The 23848-nt window shown below is 40.5% G+C and overlaps 1 protein-coding gene across 8 annotated transcripts in view; it reads left to right on the forward strand.

The window, feature by feature from the left end:
• SCMH1 (Scm polycomb group protein homolog 1) overlaps nt 1-23848 on the forward strand; it is a 171936-nt gene that overhangs the window by 93004 nt on the left and 55084 nt on the right. For all 8 annotated transcript variants that reach the window (XM_080802756.1, XM_080802757.1, XM_080802758.1 and 5 more), the window contains one exon: nt 1767-2010. In XM_080802756.1, coding sequence (XP_080658882.1) covers nt 1767-2010 — 244 coding nt within the window. The remainder of the gene's footprint in view (nt 1-1766; nt 2011-23848) is intronic.

Below are 23848 nucleotides of genomic sequence, written 5' to 3' on the forward strand. Positions count from 1 at the left end.
GGAGATAAAGGAACCTGGAAAAATCAAGTTACATAGAAAGTCGGCAATATGATAATTGAAATAAATTTAAATACACCAGTTATCACAAAAATGAGCTTGAACTCATCAGTTCAGACATACAGTTAGATTGTTTTTAAATTTGACTACATGTTGTTTACAAGAGACACAGCTAAAATATGACACTAAAATATTGTAAGGAAAAGCAAAGACAACACTAGGCAAATCTTCATCAAAATGAAGCTAGTGCTAATCATACTGATATTGGGCAAGGAGACTTTGCTGCTGAAAGACATTCTAAAGAGCCCTCTATCTACCAATAAAAGAGTACACACTCCTGAAAAACAGTGCCTCAGATATAAAAGCAAAATTTGACAGAATTTGGACAAATTGGAAAATCCACAATTGCTATGAGATATTTCAGTACATGTCTCTAGTAATTGATAAATCAAGCACTCAAGGAAATTGACATATGAATCATCATAAGCTACTCAGTATTAAATTAACTGATCAGGTTTAAAAAATCAGTTGCCTTTCTATTTAATAGCAACAAGTGGCTTGAAAATAAAATTTTAAAAGATAGCACTTACCATAGCAATGAAATTAAAATATGCCTAGAAAAGTGTTAGTAAGCATGAGATATTTATAGAGAAAATTTAAAAATTCATATTAGAGAAGGAATCTACATTAAAGAATGCTTAATAAATGGAAAATACTATCATGTTCATGGATGAGAAGGCTAAATATCATTTATATAAAGGATATTTCTTCCTAAATTAATCTATAAATTCATTGGGATTCCAGTCAAAATCCAAATAGGGGTTTTCTGTGGACTTGAAAAGCTGATTATATGAAATCAGCTTTCATATGAAAGATCATACGAAATTCATGTGAAAGATCAAGGAGAAAGAATACCCAAAGCCATACCAAAAAATGACAAACGAGGGGACTTTTTCTACCAGATACCCATTTAATAGGATGGTGTTTTGGTGCAGGATCAGAGTGTAAGGCCAGGGAAAGAACAGAGTGTACAGCACTTTTTGGGAACTTTATCCTTGCAACTGCATTGCAAATCCACACTGTTGGAGAGAGTGTGCAATGCTACAACCACTTAGGAGGGCAATTTGACAGTATTTAATAAAGCATAAGATGCATACATCTCTCCTATAACCCAGAAATTCTACTCTTGCACACACCCCCAAAAGTAACCCTCCCACATGTGTGCAAAGGAACAGGTACAAGAATGGTCTTTAAAACTCTTGAAATAGTGGACAGTTTGAAACAATCATAAATGTCTGTCAAAGGGGAATGAGTAAGTAGTGATATACACATATAATGGAATACTATTAGCACTTGAAATGGATTGGAGCTGGAGTTATCAACATAGGTAAATTTCAAGAACACAATGTTAATGCAAAATTGTAGAATATGTACAGTATGATACCATTTACATAAAATTTTAAAGTATGCAAATGGATGTGTATATATATAGTAGAATACGAAAGCATGGAATGGGCGCGAAAGGGATTTACATTTATCTGTTACCTTTATTTCTTAAAAGTCTGAATCAAAAATGGTAAAATGTTAGGACTTAAGAAGTAATACTTTGGTACCCTTTGAAATTCATTTAAAACAAAGACTAAATCTTCCATTTAAATCTTATAGAGCAGCCCGTTACTTTGTCATCATCCAAATTTGGTAGCGGTCTTTTGGTGCACAGATGCCTCTGTCTTTGCATCTAGGTCTGCATATTTCTGTTTCTCATCTAGGAACCACCATCACCTTCCCACAACTTCTTCAAAATGGGAATGAAGCTAGAAGCTGTGGACAGGAAGAACCCTCATTTCATTTGCCCAGCCACTATTGGGGAGGTGCGGGGCTCAGAGGTGCTTGTCACCTTTGACGGGTGGCGAGGGGCCTTTGACTACTGGTGCCGCTTCGACTCCCGGGACATCTTCCCTGTGGGCTGGTGCTCCTTGACTGGAGACAACCTACAGCCGCCTGGCACAAAAGGTAAAGGCTCATCTGTGAGCTCTTGAACTCAGGGCCCAAGTCGGGAAGGGGCATTGCTTATCTCCCATGGGCAGCATCTCTTCACTCAACCACACTAGGAGGCGACTGAGGTGAAGACCAAGGTCTACCTGAGAGTAATCAGAAACAAGAATTAAATGTCAAAGAGAGCTAGATGCAGAGGTTGGGATAAAGTAAAATTTCCTCACTCCAAATATCCTAGTTTATCCTCAGGCACCTAGCCTCTCCTCTCTGTCAGTTTGGTTCCTGGCCTGTTTCAGAGTTTGAGGGGTATCTGTCGGGGTGCACCTCTGTCTCGGGACTCAGGGGCTTTGCACGTGAGCCAGAGTAGCACCGTGTCACCAGAGCAGTGGAGACGCGCTGTAGCGCAATGGGAAGAGCATGAGCTCTGCAGCGAGACAGACATAGGTTTGAGTCCCAGCTCTGCCTTTTTTTACCAGCCACGTGGCTTTGGGCAGTTAGTTCACCTTTCTAAACCCCAGATTCCTCGTCCGTAAGAGAACACCTGCTTCATAAAGTTATTGTGAGGAATAAATGAGATGACGTGGGTTAAATGCTTCCCTAGTATCTGCTAAATACCCAGTGCTAAACAAATGTTTTTATTCTATTACTGCTGCTATTATTATAGTTATTATATGCTATTACTGTATTTGTTACAATTACTATATAATGTATATTATATTATGCCATATTCTTATGATTGTGCTATTATTATAAAAATAACCACTCCCGGTGGAAGAGTATATATAAAATACTGGAAGAGTACCACAGAGCAGTTGAACAATAAATTATATTTCTAATGATGATGATTTTGGACATCACCCAGGAATAGAGTTTGAGATAGCTGCATCTCATTCCTGAAGTCTAAAAGTACTAGTGAATCTGAGGGAATAGAAAGCCGCCCTTCCTGTTGTCTGTCAGTCTCTCCTAAACCTCCGTCAATTTCACTCATTCAGGGCGCCCAATATTTATTGAGCACTTAATCATGAGCTAAGCTGAGGATACAGCAGTTACAAAGATGAAAATCATTTCTGCCCTCCTGAAACTTCTGTTCTAGTGGGATGAGATGGTTGATAAGCACTGAAATCAAGAAATTAACAAGGTGGCTTCAGATTTTCAGTTTCTCCTCAGGAATAAAGTATGATGAAGCAGTGGCAGTGGAGGAGTGATCGTGAAGGGAGTTTTTGCTTAACAGCTTTATTGAAGTGTAACTGAAATGAAACAAATGGCACATATTTAAAGTATGCATTTGAAAAGTTTTGACACATAATGTACGTACAGAAAACCGTAGCCATAGTCGAGATAGTGAACATATCCATCATGCCCAAAAGTTTCCTTGTTCCTCTTGGTGGAGAGGGGAGATTCTTTAGATACAGTTTCTTTTCAGAAAAGTTTGTCTGAAAGGTGACATCCAAATTGAATGACAAGAAAGAGAATTCCAAGTAGGGAAGGGACATACATGTCCTGGGACTGAGACATGAATGAGCGTGTGTTTCAGGGGCAGAGAGAAGCCTGCTTCTACTGGAATGCACTGTGCAAGGAGGAAAGTGGCAAAACCTGCTAGGACCCCAAAAGCCAGAGTGAGAATTTGGACTTTGTTCTAAACATAGTGGGGAGTCATTAGAGGGCACTCTGTAGGGGAGTAACAAGATCTGGTTTACTTTTAAAAAGTCACTTGGACACTTGTATCCAGAATTCAACTCAACAATGAAAAAGACGACCCTGTTAAAAAATGGGCAAAGAGTTTGAATAGGCATTTCTCCAAAAAGGAGAAAGGCCAATAAGCACTTGAAAAGATACTGTACATCATTAGTCATTAGGAAATGCAAATCGAAGCCACAAGGAGATACCATTCACACCCATGGGTGTATCATCAAAAGGCAGTAACAAGTGTTGGTGAGAGTGTGGAGGAATTAGAGCTCACATTGCTAGTGAGGTGGTGAAATGGTGTAGCCTCTTTGGAAACAGTTTGGAAGTTACTCAAAATGTTAAACGTGGAGTTACCTGTGACCTAGCAATACCGCTCATGGGTATACACCCAAGAGAACAGAAAACCTTTCCACACAAAACTGTCATGAATGTTCATGGCAACATTATTCACAGTAGCCAAAAAGTTGAAGTAGCCCATGTGTCCACCATGTGCCCAGCAGACAAATAAAATGTATCTCCATATGAAATACAGTTTGGCATTAAAAAGGAATGAAGTCCCAAAATATGCTGCACCACAGATGTACCCTGAAAAACCTTATTCTAAGAGAAAACAAGCCAGTCACAAAAGACCACACACAGCATGACTGCATCTGTATGGGGTGTCCAGAAGAGGTGGAAATACAGAGACAAAAGTCAGGTAGTGGTTGCCAGCGGCCTAGGGGAGAGGGGAAATGGGACGTGCCTTTGATGAGCGCAGGGATGATAAAGATGCTCTAAAATTAGATAGGGATGATGTTTGCCATTCTGTGTATCTACTAAAAACACTGAATTGTGCTCTTTAAAAGGGTGAATCTTATGGTATGTGAAGTACCTATTGATAAAGCTGTTCTTTAAAAAAAATCACTCGGGCTGCTTATGGAGAATGGGTGGCGCCGGGGTAACTGACAAGGAAGAGGTAAGGGTTGTTGGGATGAGGTGGTTGGCACTGAGGAGGAGAGCCCTTGAGATGGGGGCAGGGCAGCGGGGAGACACACTTCCTGCCTCAGGAAAGTGCTCCTCCTCTCTGCTTCAAGGAACAAGTGCCGGGCAGTTACTGTGAGAAATCCATCGCTGCGCGTGCTGTAAGCCCTGTGAGGCAGTTATCTCTGGGGAGGCCGTAGGAAGAGATGTGCCGCGGAGGTGGTAGTGGAGTCATTTTTGTTTACTTGAGATGAACAAGGTAACTCTCGGTGCTCCCGGCTGTGTTCAGTGAGTAGGCTGATTTTCTCACTTTCTTGCCTAGAGAATTGTGTTGTTTGGATTGGTAAATCTCTTAGAGCCGTTAGGCCTTTCTCAAGAGCCAGGAGAGCTGGGAGTTCGTGCCCAGGAGTCGTGGGGTGGGCGTTCCTTTCTGACTGTGCACCCTGCTGATAAGAAATATGACTCACTCTGTGGTTCTTCCAGAGGTGTTTGCTGGCTGTTTTTCATGCCCTTCTGCATGTCCGTAGATAGCTTCGATTTATAACAGAAGGTGACCAGAAGGACCAGGCTCAGAAGGTAGAGAGAGACCTTCTTCCAGTTGACATTTCCAGAGCAGGTCATTTGGCCACCATTCCAGCAGCCAGGGCTCCTCCAGTGACTCCCTTGCCCCCCCTTCTCATACCCTCAGTAGTTTCTGTAGTGTAGCTCTCAGAAATAGCAGAACGTCAGCCACATCAGTGTCCTGGCTAGGGAGCAAGTGATCCAATGTGGAAAAAATGCAGTTACTCAATTCATTTCTCAAAACAAGATGTTCTCTCTGTGTAAGCCTGTTCTCTTTCTAATCATACTGTCTCCTCCTCCCTTCCTACCTTCTTGGTAGGATAAGTTTCCTTGCTCACAATGAGTAGGAAAAGAAAAATAACGATTTTATTTAATGTTCTTTTACGTGCATTTATTTCATTTTATATTCCTGGTAACTCTGAACTAGGTATAATTATTCTCGGATACATTTTATTTATGAGAAAAGTGAAGTCTAGAGGATTAAGTGACTTAGTTTTCTTGATATCTGAGTCTAGGGGGCGAAGTCATGGAGATCTTCCAGGAGGGCCAGCTGTCAGGGCCATTTCGAGCCATATTGCCTTCACATGTCTCCCCTGTACTCTCCCCATTCTTCTTCAGGCTTTCTTCAAAGCTTCATTTGGGACCCTGGATTTTGGCTTCTGGATCCTGATATGAAATGGGAAAGAAGGGGCACCTGGGTGGCTCAGTGGTTTAAGCCTCTGCCTTCGGCTCAGGTCATGATCTCAGGGTCCTGGGATCGAGCCCCGCATCGGGCTCTCTGCTCAGCAGGAGCCTGCTTCCCCCTCTCTCTGTCTGCCTCTCTGCCTAGCTCTGATTTCTCTCTGTCAAATAAATAAAATTTAAAAAAAAAAAAAAGAAAGAAAGAAATAGGAAAGAAGCCATGTTGTATACGATGAGAGCTTTGAAATGGGGTCTTGTCACAACTGGGCCACAAACTTGTTTTATGTCTTTGAGCAAGTGATTCCTAATGTGAGAGGTTGAACAGGTGACCCTTGAGGGCCCTCCCACTCAGTGATATTGTCTCTTCCTGCTTTTGGGGATGGGTAACAAGTGACTCCTGTGACTGTCTCTGGCTTGATTCCCATTCCAGCTCACCTACTACCTTGCTGTGCCCCCCACCTGCCTAGGGCTCTCTCTCTCTCTCAGACTCCTCCATGCTGGTGTTTCTCCTTTGCTAAGAAGTAGTAGAGCTAAGGAGTAGAGCTCCTGAACTCATGGGGTCCAGCCAACTCTCATAAGCAGCAAATACCAAGCTTGCAACTAATCCAGGGTACTTGGTTATAAAAGATAAAAGCTTTTAAAAAAAAAAACAACTCATCGCTTTTTTATGTGTGTGACTTAACATAAAACTGAAATAAAGGCAAGCTTTACTTTTTAAGTTTTAAAAAGTAATAAAGAGTGCAGTCCACTCAGCATGACAATAATGCTTAATTGGGCTTTTCACCATCATAACCATCCACCTAACTCCCCCTTGCCCTGATTTCAGGCTGGGTAAGTCCATTTTAGATTATAGGTTATCTTCCTATGCAGTTTTACAGTAGGAAGAGAACAAGCTATTTCATCTTTACATTTTTATTATAAATTACTGTATTGTTATCTGGATTATACTTCAGTCTGTTGTGACTTCACAGACTGTAAACCAGTTCTGGCTGTTCTCTGTATGCTGATACAGATATGGGAGTCCAGGAGAGGTGCTGCCCTTGAGTAAAAGGTCAGCCAGGCCTCTTCTGCCCTTTCGTCCCACCCTATCTACCTGTGGCATCATACAAAGAGAAAACTTCAAAAGCTGACTCATTGCTGGGGTTGAGGTGTGGTCTAGAGAGTAAGAATTTGATGCTTAAAAACAAAACTTTGGAGGTTTTTTGGAACATTTGGAAGAATGTCTCTTCCAAATGTTTCTGTGAAACATTTGAAAGTATTTCCCTTACTTCATAGATGGCGTCTTCCTCTTGTAAAACTATGTAGGAAACAATACTATAGTCACTTTAGGATTCTGGGTCAGAAAAGGGGTTGGTTGAATTGTAATCCTAAACTATGCAGGGAAAAACTAGGGTAGAGGCAAGAATAACACAACCCAGGCCACACTATAAGTCACAGGATGTAGGTCAGCTGATAGGCTGGTTTTCTTCAGCCGTCCATCCATTCATTCAAGCTCTTCCAGATCATAGCTGAGTGCTGGTCTGTGGCCTGATTGATGGAGCTTCTCCCTTTAGAGTTTACACTTTGAGGAGCATACAGACAAATAGAGAATTATAGCTTTTAAGTAATAAAGTATGGAAGGGCCTACAACCTAGTTTGGAGGATGGAAGGTAGAGGCCAGAAGAGGCTTCCAAAGGAGGTGACATCTGAGCTGAAACTGGAAGAGTGGGGAGATAGAGGGAAAATTCTAGCTAGCAGCGGGAAAGGAGTGGAGGCCCAAGACTGGAGAAAAAAAAAAAAGTAAAAAAAAAGGTAATTAAAAAATAAAAAAACAATTTGTTGAGGACCTAAAAAATGTTTACACAATTAGATTGCAGAGTGTAAAGAGAGGACTAGAAAGAGGAAAGGCTGGGCAAGTAACACAGGAAGTACACAGCTCCTCTTTTACACTGTTTTAAAGATCAAGGTATTTGTCCTAAAAGCAATGAGAGCCATTGAATGGGCTTTCATTGGGAGATTACAGGTCATATTTGTGTTCTAGAAGAATCATTCTGGTAGCAGTGAGAGGACAGGTGGCTTCCAGAAGCTGGAGGCAGAGATGTCCATTAACAAGCTGTTATAATATTCCAGTGAAAGAATTGAAGGAGTGACATTGTGGTAAAAAGGACAAAAAGATTGGGGGGGGCATATTCTTTGAATAAAGAGCCAAAATATGAGTTCTTACAGTTCAACACCTATTTTATTTATGTAACAAATAATTGCCCCTGCAACATGTAAAATATTACTAGTTTTTCAGTATAAGCATTAGTGAGAGAGCTAAAATTTTTCTTTTTGTTTTGTCTAGGAAGTTAGGATTCATTACTGCCTGGAGTTCTCGTTATTTGGAACTAATTTATAATTTCATCTTTATATCCCCAGCACTTGACTCAGTAATAATTTGTCGAGTAAAATAGGTCATGCTATGTTTTCTGATTCCATTTCTATTCATCAACTATAAAGCTACTATTCACTTAATTACAAAAGTGAGAGTATTACTCTCACTTTAACAGCAGACTAAAATCTATTTAAACTAATGTTCTGTTTTTTAAATTTGGGAAACTTTATGACCAAAAGTGAGAATGGCAAGGGGCAGCTCAGTCAGTTAAGCGACCAGCTCTTGATTTCAGCTCAGGTCATGATCTCAGGGTTGTGGGATGGAGCCCCATATCAGGCTCTGCACTGGGTGTGGAACCTGCTTAAGATTCTCTCTCTCCCTCTCTCCCTCCCTGCCCCCACTTGCTCACTCTCTCTGTCTCTCTAAAAAAAAATAAGTAAGAGTGGCAAAGGGCACTCATCTCCAGAAACATTTGTACGGCTGTCCACCTACCCTTCCGGCCAACTTCTTTTGCTACTAAGCCACAGCAAACAGGAGAATGTCCTCTCTCTAGAAACTTCTGGCAACTAATATGCCCTGCTTGTCCCCTGAGAAGGTGTATTCACTAACCATGTCAGAAAAGGTACAGGCACACAGATTAATAAGTGAAACAAATTCTTTGGTACCTTTAATGAGGACAGCCTCTTGGCTTTTTGGCTATTTTCCTTTTTACCCTCTCAGATATCGTAGTTCCAGGCCTTGCCTTTCTTTAATATACCATTTCCTCCCTACACACACTCACATGCATGCACACATAATTTCTCATTATTCCAGCTTTGGCCTAGTACTCAACTCACACTGGACTCTGGCCTGTATCCATCCATGTGTCTGACACTTGTCGAGCGACCTCCTCTCAGTAATGCTAGGCTCAGTGGAAGTTATAGAGAAGTGCCCACTTTCCAGGTTGAAATGGGAGAATGGACATGCACACGCACAGCACCGAGCAGCACATGGCAGATGCCCACTGGATGTTAGTTCTATCTGAATTGAGATGCCTGGACATCCCAAGAAAAGGGAGCTATGCACAGAAGCATTTAAATGCTCTATTTTGGTCAGAAAAGATACACATACTTAGGAGATGAGGTTTGTGCAGTGAACCAGTACTCCCGTAACTGGCTTTCTCGTGATTGTATGTTTACAGTACACAAATAGAAATAGGCAAAGGGGGAAATGACTTGAGTGACACTAGATTAGGAGGCAGGGATCTGGGTTTTTCCTCTGATTCTCATTATATCTGCCTAAGGGACAAAAATGTCCTGTCCCATGCCCCTCTTCCAGCTTCCTGGAGCTGCCCCTTGGCCTGCCCACTTCCCTGGCCTTCAGCAGCCACAGATGCCTGGGAATGGTAGCAGTGTTCTGGCATATGTAGTGAAACAGCTGGAGTCCCTCAAACTCCTGGAAAAAATGAGATGTGACTTAAGCAGTTCATAGATTTGACCACACCTGCTGTTGTCTTCAGATTTCTTAGACCCATGTAGTTCTCTCTGGCTTTTATGACAGCACCTACTGGGTGCCAGCATCAGTACACATCAGCTTGCAGAAGCCCCTCTTTTAAATCAGTGTCTGTGGTTTTTAGGAAAGCCATGCTGGAAACCAGTAATATGAACTCTCTCTAATTACATTCTCTCCCTCAATTAAAGAGATTTTTTTTGAGGATATATTATAGTTATAATCTCACTAATGCCTTACTAAGTAGGAAAAACATAAACATTCACGTATATGAAGGAGATGAGGAAAACTTGGAAAACTCTTAAACAGAGCAAAGAAGAAACAAGATTTTGAGGGTGCAATGGCAAGAAGGCAGGAGTTTGACGATAAGCTCTTGGGACTCATTGTCTCACACTGAGAACAGCTGGAATGTGCTAGCGCGACCGTGTGGCTGAGCGGCGTCTGCTTCAGCACAGTGCACTCTCACACTGTATCCCGGAGGGCCCTGGGTTTCACCAGACCCATTTGCAGGTCATCTTCTCAAAAACACATAGCCCTCCACTCACAGAAACTGCTCCCAAATCCGTTTACCTGCTGCCCTACACAGCTAAGGTCAGTCACTCCTTTGAATGTCAGTAGTAGAAGGTTTTTAAATTTGTCTTGTGGTCCCACCGTGCATGATTTTGTTATCCTCTCTTTTTCCCCACTCTATAGATTTATCAGCCCAAAAGTTTCCCAAGAAAACACGAAAAGTTATAGTCGCAGAGGTCTTCTCTCCATCCTGTAGGAATTAGAGTCAGGAGGGAGAGAAGGAGCTAGATCTGGAGAACTAGAAGTGTTAACTGAGCTAGATCAGAGCAAGAGGCAACCCATGCTTTATTAAGTGAATTTGAATTTAGAGGAGTGGAGTTTTAGCCTTGGCATCAACCCAGCTGGCAGCACACAGCTGAACCCAGCCAAGTTGAGCAAAGCTAATGAAGAACACATCCTCTAAGTAACTATGCCAAGGCCAATGATAGACTGCAGTGAATGAAAACAAGATCCCAGTCTAGGAAACTGATAAATCAAATGGGTTTCCCCCTGTTCCTTTTTTCTTGTCCATTGTTCCTGTCCTGTCATGTAGACACACATACCCACACACACACACAAGCTGGACTTACTTACATTTTACAGATCAGTTTCCAATTCCATATAGTGCATTTTGTTGGAGGGAGAAGAGATCTGATAATGAATTCTTTTGGGCAGCTAAGACTCCTTACTAAGGATCATTGGAGAAACCTAGAAATCACCAAGACTCTGATGCCCTTCGTTATTACAGCTCGGCATGTTTTGTTCATTATCCTCTGTCCTTTCTTTGGGGATACACTCTTGTTTTGTTTATTGGTTCCAGGGTTAAATAGTGGAAGACCATGAACTTTAAAAACCAAAAGATCTACATTCAAATCCTAGCTTTAGCGGTGTGTGTTCTGGCAACTTCTGTGAGTTCGGTTTCTCCCGCTTTAAGATATCCAGGTGTAATGGTTGTCTCAGGTAAAGGCACTTGTGGGCTTGTTTGAACTGCAAGCTCAAGTAGCCACTTTTTCACGGAACATCATCTTTAATTAATAAAGAACAACTAACTTGTGCATTTGGCAGACTCTTTCTCCCAAATTAAGTGAGCTGGTCACTTCAAGGAAGACCACCTGTAAGCATTTGCTGTAAATGAGAAATTTAAACTTTCAAGTGAAAATCAGATTTGGAAGAAACTTGTAGCCACCAACATGAGCTTATCTTCCCAATATGTGAAGACTTCACAGTCACCCTTACAGGAAGTAAAAAGGCATAGAATCCTAGGATCACAGGATTAGAGGGAATTCAGAAGTCATAATTCAACTTCCACCTGATTCAGGACTCGAGATCATCCCCTGTAACTACGTGTCTAACCCTTACTTCAGTTCTTCCAGATACAGGGAAATTGTAACCTCCCAGAGAGGAAACTTTTCTATTTGTGATAGCTCTCATGACTAAAAACATTTTTTTTTAAATTTTGAACTGAAATCTGCTTTTCCCCAATATCTATCTGTTGGTCCTAATTTTATTTCTTATTTCACCTGAAGCCTTTTTCAGATAGCTCTTGATACTCTTGTTCCTCCAGGCCTTTTTTCTCCAGATATCTCTGAAATTGGATAGTTTTTAAGCCCCTCATCAGCTTGGACTTCCTTCTGAACCCATTTCAGCTTACATTGTTGTGCCCAGAGCCAACTCCACACATCAGGGATGGTCTGACTAGTGCAAAATGGAGTGGTACTCTCAGTTCCCTTAAAGGAGGACTATACTGTCTAGCTTCTTGAAGATAAGGGCTTGCATTGTCTTTCTTTTTATATTCTTAAAATGGCTATAGTCAGTGCTTAATGTTACTCCTTATCTAGTCTCAGCACAAGCTGAAGCAAACTTTCAGGGCACAATGGCCATCTTGCAGAAGGGGATTTTCTGGTAGTTAGGGTTTTTTTTTTTTTTTTTTCTTTGCCACTAAAGGATAAGGATGGTAAGATTTGGAATGTGCTTTTACAATTCTTTTTTATCATACTATCCAGGTTGTGATATACCCAAGTATTTTCCTCAGGAAAAGTTTCCATCAGTTAAAAGGATTCCACTTCTTTCCCAAGGAGAACTTTTCTTCATTCAAACCAGTAGGGATCATATAGTATCAGCTGTGTAGAAACATGGAAGCCGGCCTTAGAGCTGAATTCACTCATGTACCCATGGCCAATAGAATATACTTTAAAGCAGTCTTATTTGTAACTTTCCATGGAAAAGAATGTAGATCACAAAAATGCTTAACTTTTTGTGTATCTGCTATTTTAGTACTCCATTAAACTAACCACCTTTTTTATAATGTTGCTTGAAAGAATATTTAGTGAGCACCATTTTAATAAGAAAGAAAATTAACGGGGCACCTGGGTGGCTCAGTGGGTTAAGCCTCTGCCTTCGGCTCAGGACATGATCTCAGGGTCCTGGGATCCAGCCCCGTATCCGGCTCTCTGCTTAGCAGGGAGTCTGCTTCCCCCTCTCTCTGCCTGCTTCTCTGCCTACTTGTGATCTCTCTCTCTCTCTCTCTCTCTGTCAAATAAATAAAATGTTTAAAAAAAAATTTAACCTTTTCAGTGCCCCATACAAAGTCCCCAGTACAGCCAGCACTTTGCTACATTATCTTGGTAAATCCCCCAAAGCCCCTCCCCTTGCAGGATTTATATAGTACGGTAGTCCCCTCCTTGTCCGCAAGGAGTATGTTCCAAGACTCCCAGTGGATGCCTGAAGCCTCAGGTGATACTGATCACTGTATTTAATGCTTTTCCTTTACATACATATCTATGATAAAGTTTAATTTATATGTAAAACACAGTAAGAGATTAACAGTCACTAGTAATGAAATAGAATCATTTTAACACTGTACTGTAATAAAAGTTATATGAGTGTGGTATCTCTCTCTAAGTGTGTTATTGTTCTGTACTCACCCTGCTTGTCATAATGTGAGATGATAAAATGCCTACACAATGAGATAAAGTGAGGGGAACGAGGTGGGCATTGTGATGTAGTGTTAGCTAGTGGACTTTCTGACGGTACATGCTTCCAGACTGCATGGGTAGCTTTTAAAGTAAAACCCATGGATAAAGGGGAACTACTGCATTTAACCTTGTTTTACATATGGAGAAACTGAGCCTCAGAAAGTTTACCAGCAAGAAGAAGTGAAATTTGTTAAGTCCCTCGGTCATCTCAGGCGCAGTGCTTCTCATATCCATGTCCCCAAGCTTTATCTCAGTTAAACTTCATAATAACCCATAGCTCAGAGGGGTTAAATGATTTGCAAGGACCAGAACTTAGTTCCATGGATTTCTAACTTCAAAATCCATGTTCTTTCTACTATACCACACTTCTGTATGCCTCAGATGAACTTTAAAGATACCCATTAGGTAAACAAGTCTGAGATGATTGTGAATAAGATTGAGTTAATGAATGTTGAAGTAATTTGAGAACTGTGAACCATGGTTCTCATGTGAGAGGTTTCCATCAGTGATTTTGGAAATGCATGGTGAAATCAACCAGAAACTCCAGGGCCCTTTTTCACCCCAGCAGCTGGGGTGGGGATGAGTTTGAAGTGTGTGTTGAGGGTAGAATGGGAGGGAACAAGAGTGGAGCTAGGACCCTTCAAAGCATCAGTAGCTAGTTACTGTACGTCTGGACAAGAGAAGGCCGTTTTCCAGGCCAGTGTAGACCAACTGTTCAGCCGTAGAAAATGAAATACAGTAGCTCTCACAAGGGAAGTCATTTGTTTTTGAGTAGAGCCACGTGTATATATTATATAGTTATGCAGTCAACTATGCCAGTTGAGATATTCTTAGGAAATTTAACATTCATGGAAATAAAAGGGAAGGAGAAAGCAATCTAAGGACACTGGGTAGGATCCCCCAAGGATATTTTGAGTTCATGCAAGTTTCTCTGTTTCCTTTTCCCACTCTTGCTATAACTGCCGGTAGCCTGTTTCTGCTTTATATGACATGGAATCCTGTTTGGATAGGGGCTGATGGTGACTGTCTGGGTACTTGTACTTTTTAATGACAGTGTTTTACAATTTCTCTTCTTTTTGCTTTCATTTATTTATGAGCATCTTTGTTTTGAGAATTATGTTAACAAATCTCAAATAAAATAATATTCTCATCTTGATTAACTTGGCAGGAGCTCACCCCCAACCCCATCGGAATCTTTAACAAGCGTTAATTTTATTTTCCACATTAACATTGAGGAGTAATTGGATTTTCTTTATCTTATCTTTCCCAGTAATGTCTGTTGACTTGTTAATGGCTTTTAGTGTAATACGTGATGGAAAATTCAGTAATTCAAAAATATTTATTGGGTTCCTACTGTGTTTTGGCCCGTATACTAGGTATAACAGGGAATATAATTTCATTAGGGAGGATGAGATATAGATAAATAGAATATGAAGTAGAAACAACTGTTGCTGATTTGACTTTCTTCTGCATTCAGTTTATTTTTTTCTTTTTCTTTTTTTTTAAGATTTTATTTATTTTTTGGAGAGAGAAAATGCACACAGGCAGGGGAAGCGGCAGTCAGAGGGAGAAGCAGGCTCTCTGCTCAGCAAGAAGCCTGATGCAGGACTCAATCCCAGGACCCTGGGATCATGACCTGAGCTGAAGGTAGACGTCTAACTGAGCCACCCAGGCGTCTCTGCATTCAATTTAGACTTGAGTATTTTTTAGAACCATGGAATTCTCCTCGAACTTTCAAAATAATAGGCCTTTTTTAGAGATTTACTTGGTCTGTGACTTTGAACAAGTTACTTAACTTCTCTTAGCCTTAGTTTCCCCATCTATAAATTGGAGACAGTAGTAGTTCCTACTCACAGCATTGTTGTAAGGTGTTAAATGAGCTCATATGTTAGAACGATGGCTGGCACATACGAAGCTCTTAAAAAAATGTGAGTTATTAGTCATTCTAGCCTGATTCTGTTATTTTATAAACAAGGACATTTAGGCCTAGTAAGAGTCAGTCACTTTGTTGGGTTTTATTTGGGCTAGCTACATGATGATATGTCTTCCCTATGATGATAAATAAGGTGAGTCTTTCATGGGCCATATGAAAAATTTCAGTTTATGTGTCTTACGTAAATACTTGTAAGTTACATGTTACATAAGCACTCGTAAAATAGTTGTCAAAAATAGAATGAAATATTTAAGAGTTACCCAGAAATAAATGAAGTTCAAAATCATATCATTCATATTGAATCAGTGAAAAGAGGGAAGTTGGAGAGGGCCTCTTGGGATTTGTGTCATTTGCTGAAGGACACCTAGAATTGACAGCCACCAACAGAAGCTCTTGGGAGGTGCATTTGAGGGGAACTCACATGTACAAGACACAAGCTAAGAAGGGTGTATGTCAGAAAACAAAAATCTAATGAGGTAAGGTGATAAGCAGGGCCTGCTCAAGGGGCTTGACCCAGAAAATAAAAAGAGACCATTGGAGGATTTTAACCAAAGGAGTGACATGATTCTATTTGTGCTGTAGACTGCTCTCTATGACCTGTCATGTAAGGGACGGAGATAATGATGGGAACACATGAGAAAGAAGCAGGGAAACCAGTAAGCTGGCTGTTTCAGTGATTAAGACAAGAGATGATGAGAACGTGATTTAAGGTAGTGTCAGGTGGGATTGGAGTGAAAGAAATGCATTTGAAACATTCAGGGAACAATTTCTCTGGGAAAAGCCATGCTCTTCTCGAGCCACATTCCTTTACTCTCTCAGTGCTACAGAATCTTAGAACTAGAGGCAGTCTAAGATTAGATGCTGGGAAAGCATGCACTTGATGTCAAACTAAGTAAATGGAATAAATGCTGAGGTAGACCATATTATCAGCAGAATATGCCAGATCTAAGCATAGGCAGATAGAAAAACTAGAAAACTGAAACTGAAATCAGGCAACAGTTGCAAATCAAGAAGACCAGTTGTTCAGATGAATTTGTGATGAAAGATACAATGTCTCCTAACCTTAAAGGCACAGCACTCTCAGCCAGCTCCTGACAAGCTAACTTGATTTCTAGACATACTTTTTATTTCAAAGACACTAAAATAACAACTGTACATCCGTTGTTTCAGGTGAGGTGTACTTGCCCTTTCCTGTACTTAGACGTTCTACACATTGCCAGAGTTGGAGCAGAATTCAGGGTTCCCAGAGTGATTAAAAACTAACATGTGGGGGCACCTGGATGGCTCAGTGGGTTAAGCCTCTGCCTTCGGTTCTGGTCATGATCTCAGGGTCCTGGGATCGAGCCCCGCATCGGGCTCTCTGCTCAGCAGGAAGCCCCCATCAAGCTCTCTGCTCAGCAGGAAGCCTGCTTCCCCTCCCCCACCCCCTGCTCTCTGTCTGCCGCTCTGCCTACCTGTGATCTCTCTCTCTCTGTCAAATAAATAAATAAAATCTTTAAAAACAACAACAACAAAAAAAAACCCTAACATGTGAAGATGGCATTTCTTTGAACCAGGTTAAAATGGTGGAAATTGCAGCTAATATGTGCATCCCCGAAAGCAGCTGGTCCCAGAGACTGCCCAAATTACTCTGTGAATTAGAAAGCATTAGAATGGTTTCATGCTAATTATCAGCATAAGGGGAATGAGCACAAAAAGCAGGGAAGAGGGAGACAGGACACAGGCCCATCTCAGCCTCTTCAGCCTTGAGTGGGCCCACTTTGGTCTCAGGACGGGACTCCCAATGGCTGTATCTTCTGCTATACCAGTGATGCAGGGTCCCACAACCATCAGGACCACAAATACCATTCCGCCAGAGGTGCCCCTTGGATGCTTTCCTCTTTTCCTTTCTCTGTACAGCCCTCCTCAACCTGCTCTGCCCCTCTACCCCCTGTGGAGCAACCTAATGACAAACGGTTCACTAGAATCAGAAAGGAAAGAGGCTAATGTTTATGGAATACAATGTCTCCAGCGCTGTAGTGGTCCCATTTCATGTTACCTTGATAGTAGCCCCTTAGGTGAGTACTACTGTCTGTTTTACAAATGAGGAAACCACAGTGCAAAGAAGTGAAGAAGTGACTTCCTCAAAATCACACATCGTGTTCACGTGTCCCTGGTTCCACTCCAGTGTTGCCATTAACTTCCTGGGAGATTTTAAGCAAGTATTTTTTCTCTATAATCTTTAGTTTCTCCTTCTTTAAAAAAAAAAAAAGATTAAACTACATGATATGTAAACTCCCTCCCAGCTCTCGATACTCTAAGACTCAGTTTTGGGTAAATCATCCAGTTAGGAATTAGAATAAGGCATAATAGGTTAGTGCCTGTTTGTTCACATAATTGTGTTTGTTATTGAACCTGGTCTGCTCATCTGAGCTTCCCATCTTCCTCCTCTCTTTTCCCATTGTTAACAACTTGTATATTTTATTCTGATTTTTATTCTTTATAAATAATTTTTTGAAATACAGTAAATCACGTTTGAATATTAGATTTTAGAGCTTTTCACTTAACACGTCATCTGCCTGGTTCTGTTATTACACAATCTTTATAGCCATCATTTTTTTTTTTAAGATTTTATTTATTTGACAGAGAGATACACAGTAAGAAAGGGAACACAAGCAGAGAGGGGTGGGGAGGGGAAGCAGGCTTTCCGCTGAGCAGAGAGCCTGATGCAGGACACGATCCCAAGGATGCTGGGATCATGACCTGAGCCAAAGGCAGACACTTAATGACTGAGCCACCCAGGCGCCCCTATAGCCATCATTTTTAATGATTACATAATTTGAATGGATATGCAGCTGTTTGCTTAATTATTCCCCTAGTTTGATGGTCTAATTTTTCTTTTATAATAATGCTTTGATAAACATATAAGCATTTTTTTCAGTGTTGCAGAACATATCCTTAAGTCAGCTTCCCAGAAATACGAGATTAAATCAAAGAATTAAACTATGTTTAAGGATCTTGGCTGCAGAGTCAAGTGTGCTCATTTTAAAAATAAACCTTTGCATGTTAAACCAAGAACCTTCTGCTTGAAAACAGCATCAGAATGGCAGTTTTTTCCTGCTTCCCACATGTTTCAGAGTAGGAAACACAGAGCCAGTGAGCTGAGGTCATCATTGCTATATACCAATTACAGTGTTTCCACAATAGAAATTGTTGCAAATCAGAAATAGGTAAAATTTTTGCCAAATTTTCTGCCATTCCACATGTGTACTGGCTATACCCAGAGTTGACTATGGGACTACAGATATTCCCGAGGGAAGAGAATATACATAGCATGTCAAAGACAAGTGCCAGAAGCTTTGGGGACTACATGGAATCCTCTGTTCTTGGAGTTTGTATTCTGCTAGGGAAATAAGATATGAACTACTGAAAAAGCAATCTAAGCAAGCCAAAATCCTAGAATCAAATGCTGGATGTGAGTTACATTAATTGCTCAACTAAGATTTACTAAGCACCTGCCAAGTATAAAGATGATTCTAGGAGGTAGCAATAACAGCATTGCCCTTAGAAATTTCTGTGCTTGGGGAAGATGGAAAATAAATAGCAAGTTATAATTTCCCTGTACAAAGTTTGAGAAAAGGGAAGGAGGGAAATCGAGTGTGCAAGGGGGCTGGAGGACAGGGAGAGGCAAGGGGCGAGTGGAGGTATTATTTTATATAGGATGATCAGGGAAAACCTCACTGAAAGGTGCCTTATGGATAACTGTGCAAAAGAAATTCTTTCCAGGCCAAGGGAGCTGCAAAATTAAGTGCAGAAAAGCAATAGAGTGTTTAGTGCCACAGTTCTCAAACTGTGGTCCTTGGGGCCTTAGCATCCCCAAGATGCTTTAATGGGATCTGAGGTCAGAAGTATTTTCATAGTAATACTGACATTTTTTTGCCCTTGTTACTGGGTTGATATTTGCATTGACAGTGCAAACACAATGGTGAGTGAGAGTACAACTGCCTGCACCTTGGCACAAATCATGGCAATGGTCCCCCATGGGGGCAGGGCAGAGAAGCCAGGCTCACTAAGAGTGTTCTCGATGAAGCAGTAAAATTTATTTTATCAGGTTCCAGTCTGTGAGGACATATCTTTTTAATATTCTGTATGGGGAAAGGGGAAGTGTGAAGAAAGCAGATGCACTGCACACCAGAGTACTTGTTTGCCTCTAGGAAAAGCACTTGCAAAATTGAGCTGTCAGCTGAATTATTTACTCCTTTTATGAAGCACTTTTTTTCCTTGAAAGAATGACTAACAGGCAAACTGTGGTTATTCAGATTTGGTATTTGGCAGACATTTTCTCAAAAATGAACTAAGGGAGCCTGCCACTTCAGATGACTAAATAGCATTTGTTGACAGTGATAAAACTCAAGCTTTCAAGTGTAAATTTAAATTTTGGAAAACCTGTGTCTGCCACCATGATCTTGACACCATCCCAATACTTAATACAGATTTTTCTGAGAGAATTAGAATGATGGGGTGCCCGGGTGGCTCAGTTGGTTAAGTGACTACCTTTGGCTCAGGTCATGATCCTGGAGTCCCGGGATCGAGTCCCCCATCAGGCTCCCTGCTCGACAGGGAGTCTACTTCTCCTTCTGACCTTCCCCCTTCTCATGCTCGCTCGCTCTCTCTCTCTCTCTCATTCTCTTTCTCTCAAATAAATAAAAAAAATCTTTTTAAAAAAAAAGAATTATGATGATGTCAAGTATTGTGAATTTTTTATATTTGCATAATAAATGTGCCAACATTGGGAAATCTGCATAATTCAGTGAAACAATATTTTCCAAATGACCAATGCATGACGTTACAAAATCATGCATGCATACTTCAGATGGAAGACCCATTCAAAGTATAAGGTTGACCAGTGGATTTTAACATTACCAGAATATGAAAAATTCACCAGTAAGGTTTCAGATTCCATGTTTCAACTAACATTTAAGAAACTACCACTTGTTGTGTTTTGGTATAATATTAAAGGAGAATATCCACAATTAACTGAAAATTCTAAAAAAATAAAAATATAAAAAACTCACTTCCCCTTTCCAACTACATATCTCTGTGAATCTATATTTTTTTCATATACTACACATACTTCAGCCTAAAGGATACACAGCAACAAATGAATGCAGAAGTGGAGAATACAGCTGTCTTCCATATTTGGTTAGACTTTAAAGAGATTTTCAGGGTACCTGGGTGGCTCAGTGGGTTAAGCCTCTGCCTTCAGCTCAGGTCATGATCTCAGGTCCTGGGATCGAGTCCCGCATCAGGGTCTCTGCTTGGCAGGGAGCCTGCTTCCTCCCCTCTCTCTCTCTCTGCCTACTTGTGATGTCTCTCTGTCAAATAAATAAATAAAATCTTTTAAAAAAAATAAAAAATAAATAAAGAGATTTTCAGAAATGTAAAACGATGCCATTCTCACTAAATTCTTTTCTTTTGGAAGACATTAATTTTCATAAAAATATATTGTGTAAACATGTGTTTTGTTAAGTTAAAATTAATATGTTTAGAATGTCTCGGTTTTAATTTCCAGTATGATAGATATAACCCACATAAGCAAAAGTTTTTTGCAATCCTCCAAAATTTTAAGCATGTTAAGGGGTCCCAAGACCAAACAGTTTGCAAATCTCTAGCTTAGAGTAGAGTAATTGAGGGAGGGTGGTAGGAAATTAGGTCAGAGAAGTAATGAGGAATCAGGTCATGGGTTCAGTAGGTCTACATAAGGACTTGGCTTTAAATCTGGGCAAGATAGGAAGCTACTGGAGGTTTTGAGCACAGGGATGCTGATACCTGAGATATGTTTTAAAGAGGGGCGGGGACAGACTATTGCAATAACCCAGGTTAGAGGTGATGATGACTTAGACTGAGGAAATAGGAGAGGGAGTGTTGAGCAATGGCCTAAATTTGGACATATTTTGAAGTTAAGGCTGATGGGATTTGCTGCTGATGGGACATGGAATATGAGAAGGAGAGAGGAGTCGAGGATAATGGCAAAGGTTTTAGCCTGAGCCACTTGAGAAGATGGAATGGGGTGGAAAAAACTGAGAGGAACAGTTTGAAGGCAAGAGGTGGGGAAATCAGGAGCTTAGCTATGGACATATGCTCCAAATGCTTAATAGATTTTCAGATGATTGTGCTGTTTACATCTTCTTTATCCCCTATATTTTGTCCCCTCGACTTGTCTTGTTCTGAAAATGGCGTGTTAAAGTATTTTATTATTAGTGTTAATCTGTCTCTTCTTGCATTTTCTATAGTTTCTTCTCACTATTTTGGCGGGGATATAGAACTACTTATAACTCAGTGTGACAAGTTTATTATGCTTATGTAGAATAGTACCCTTCCCTTATCCTGAAGAGAGACATTAAAGGAATAGCAAACCATAAAAATAGAGCACATTGAAATTTGCCAAAATGGTAGAACACATTAGTTTCAGAATTATGTTTGCTGTGTCCTGGGCCACTGTTCTTTATACTGTCCCACAGTTCATTGGAATGTGAATGCTGGGGATTTATTTTATTCCTTCCTTCCCTGATTTCTTTTCATCTTTTGGTTTGGGGTCTTCTAGAATAGTGGCCTTATGTAATAGTTTTCCTTAGATCCCAGTTCTCTTGGTCTTTTTCTCCAATATATTTGGCTTTATTTAATGTGTTGGTTATATAATACTAAAGAGAGCCATCACATGTTTCCATGGAAACAGCTATAGGCTTTCATTCCTTGAGTCTTATTCCTCAGGCAAGTGTTTGTGATTAGTTTTCCAGTTTCTGGACCAGTTTTTTACTGATTCACACACTGACTTTACACATTGTCCTATTGCTGAGAGGCTGGGCAACCTTCACTTTAATGTATACACCTTCTCTTCCTCCCCATCACCACCAATTTGATACATTTTAATGAACTACTAATATGTGTTTGGCAAAATTCAGGGTGCTAGGATACATGCCATGTAACTTTGGCCATAGGAACCTTTTGGGATATCAACATAACCAAGAGAGTTGTACAACTGAAAACAAAATACAGGTCAAAATCAGACCCTAAGAACTCTAGGCCAGTCACCAAAGCTGTATTGAAGGGTAGGTCAGAAAGCAAGCCAAGTGTATGAATCAGGCATCAGCAAGGCCTAGAATCCAAGGACTAATTACAGATTTCAAAGAATATATAAAACATGGAGGAAATACAGATGATACTGTTCTTCTGCTATGGGTCCAGTAGGCCTGCTATTGCAGATTTGAAATGGGTGGCGATGCCTCTAGCACTAAAAAAGTATGCTCTGGTTAAATTATATAGCTAGTTGGAGAGAGAAGACTTACAATAGTGAAAGTAATTAGAGAATGAACAGCTCTTCCTATTCCCCCAAGATGTGAAGTTATGTTAATGTAGTATTTAGCCAAAATACTATTAGATTAATGAGGCCATCATGCAAATTAAAGTTTGGAACAGTTAAAAGTTTGATTGATAAGAAACAGCTAGGAAGTTAAAAAAAAAAAAAAGGCAGTAGAGTAGATTTAGACCCAATATACCAAAGAAGAAGTGTGTGTATGTGTGTGTGTGTGTGTGTGTATGCCCACATGTGAGTGGGAAGAGAGTATTGGATAAGGAATCAAGAGACCTGAATTATCTACTCCTGCCATTTCTTCCCTCCCCTAGAGGAAATGCCTAGTACTATCAATTTAAAAAAACAAAACAAAATCAAAAAACAAAACACCAACTTGATTTTCATCAGAAGTCCAGGACCTCAAGAGAAAATTAATGAGAACATGTATATGTGTGTTCATTTGCCCTGAGGGTTGAGAATCTTAGCTTGTAGAGGCTTCTTACATCCCCTGGCTTGTGGCCCCTTTCATCTTCAAAGTCAAAACAGATGTTTGAGTTCTTTGCACACTTTGAATCACTCTGATCTCCCCCTTCTGCCTCATCTCCCTGCTTCTAGCTGGAGAATGTCCTCAGCTTGTAAGAATTCTTCATGTGATTAGACTGGGCCCACTTGAATAATTTATGATAATCTCCCTATTTTAAGAGTTCAACCTTAATTATACCTGTACAATTTATTTTGCCATGTAACATACTTATAGTTTCCAAAATTAAGGTATGGAGTTACCAGAGGGCCATTCTGCCTACTACACATAGTAAAACTTCGGAAGGAAGGAAGGAAGAAAGAAAAGAAAGAAAACAGATCTATAATCACTCTATTTCTATCTCCCATTAGCTTCTCAACCCTTTCCAATTGCTCTTCAGTCACCACTGTTCTAGTGTACTGCTCTTACCAAGAACACATTGACCTCCATGTTGACAAAGCCTTCTCTGACTTCGTTTTACACAGTGTCTCTGTAACTTCCAGCACAAGTGATCAGTCCCTCTTTCCTCGGGGCACCTGTGGTTGAGTTGGTTAAGCATCTGCCTTCGGGGCTTGGGTCATGATCTCAGGGGTCCTGGGATCGAGCCCTGAGTCTGGGTCCCTGCTCAGAGGAGAGTCTGCTTCTCCTCCTCCCTCTGACTCTCCCCCTAGCTCATACTCTCTCTCTCTCCTCTCAAAAGAATAAATAAAATCTTCCAAAAAAATTTTTTTTTAATTAATAAAAAGATTCCCTCCTTCTTGAACCACTACGTTCTCTAGGCTCCTGGGATATTACACTCTCTAGATTTTCAATTCCTGTC

Source organism: Martes martes (genome assembly GCF_963455335.1).
Source record: "Martes martes genome assembly, chromosome: 4".
NCBI classification, from domain to species: Eukaryota; Metazoa; Chordata; class Mammalia; order Carnivora; family Mustelidae; genus Martes; species Martes martes.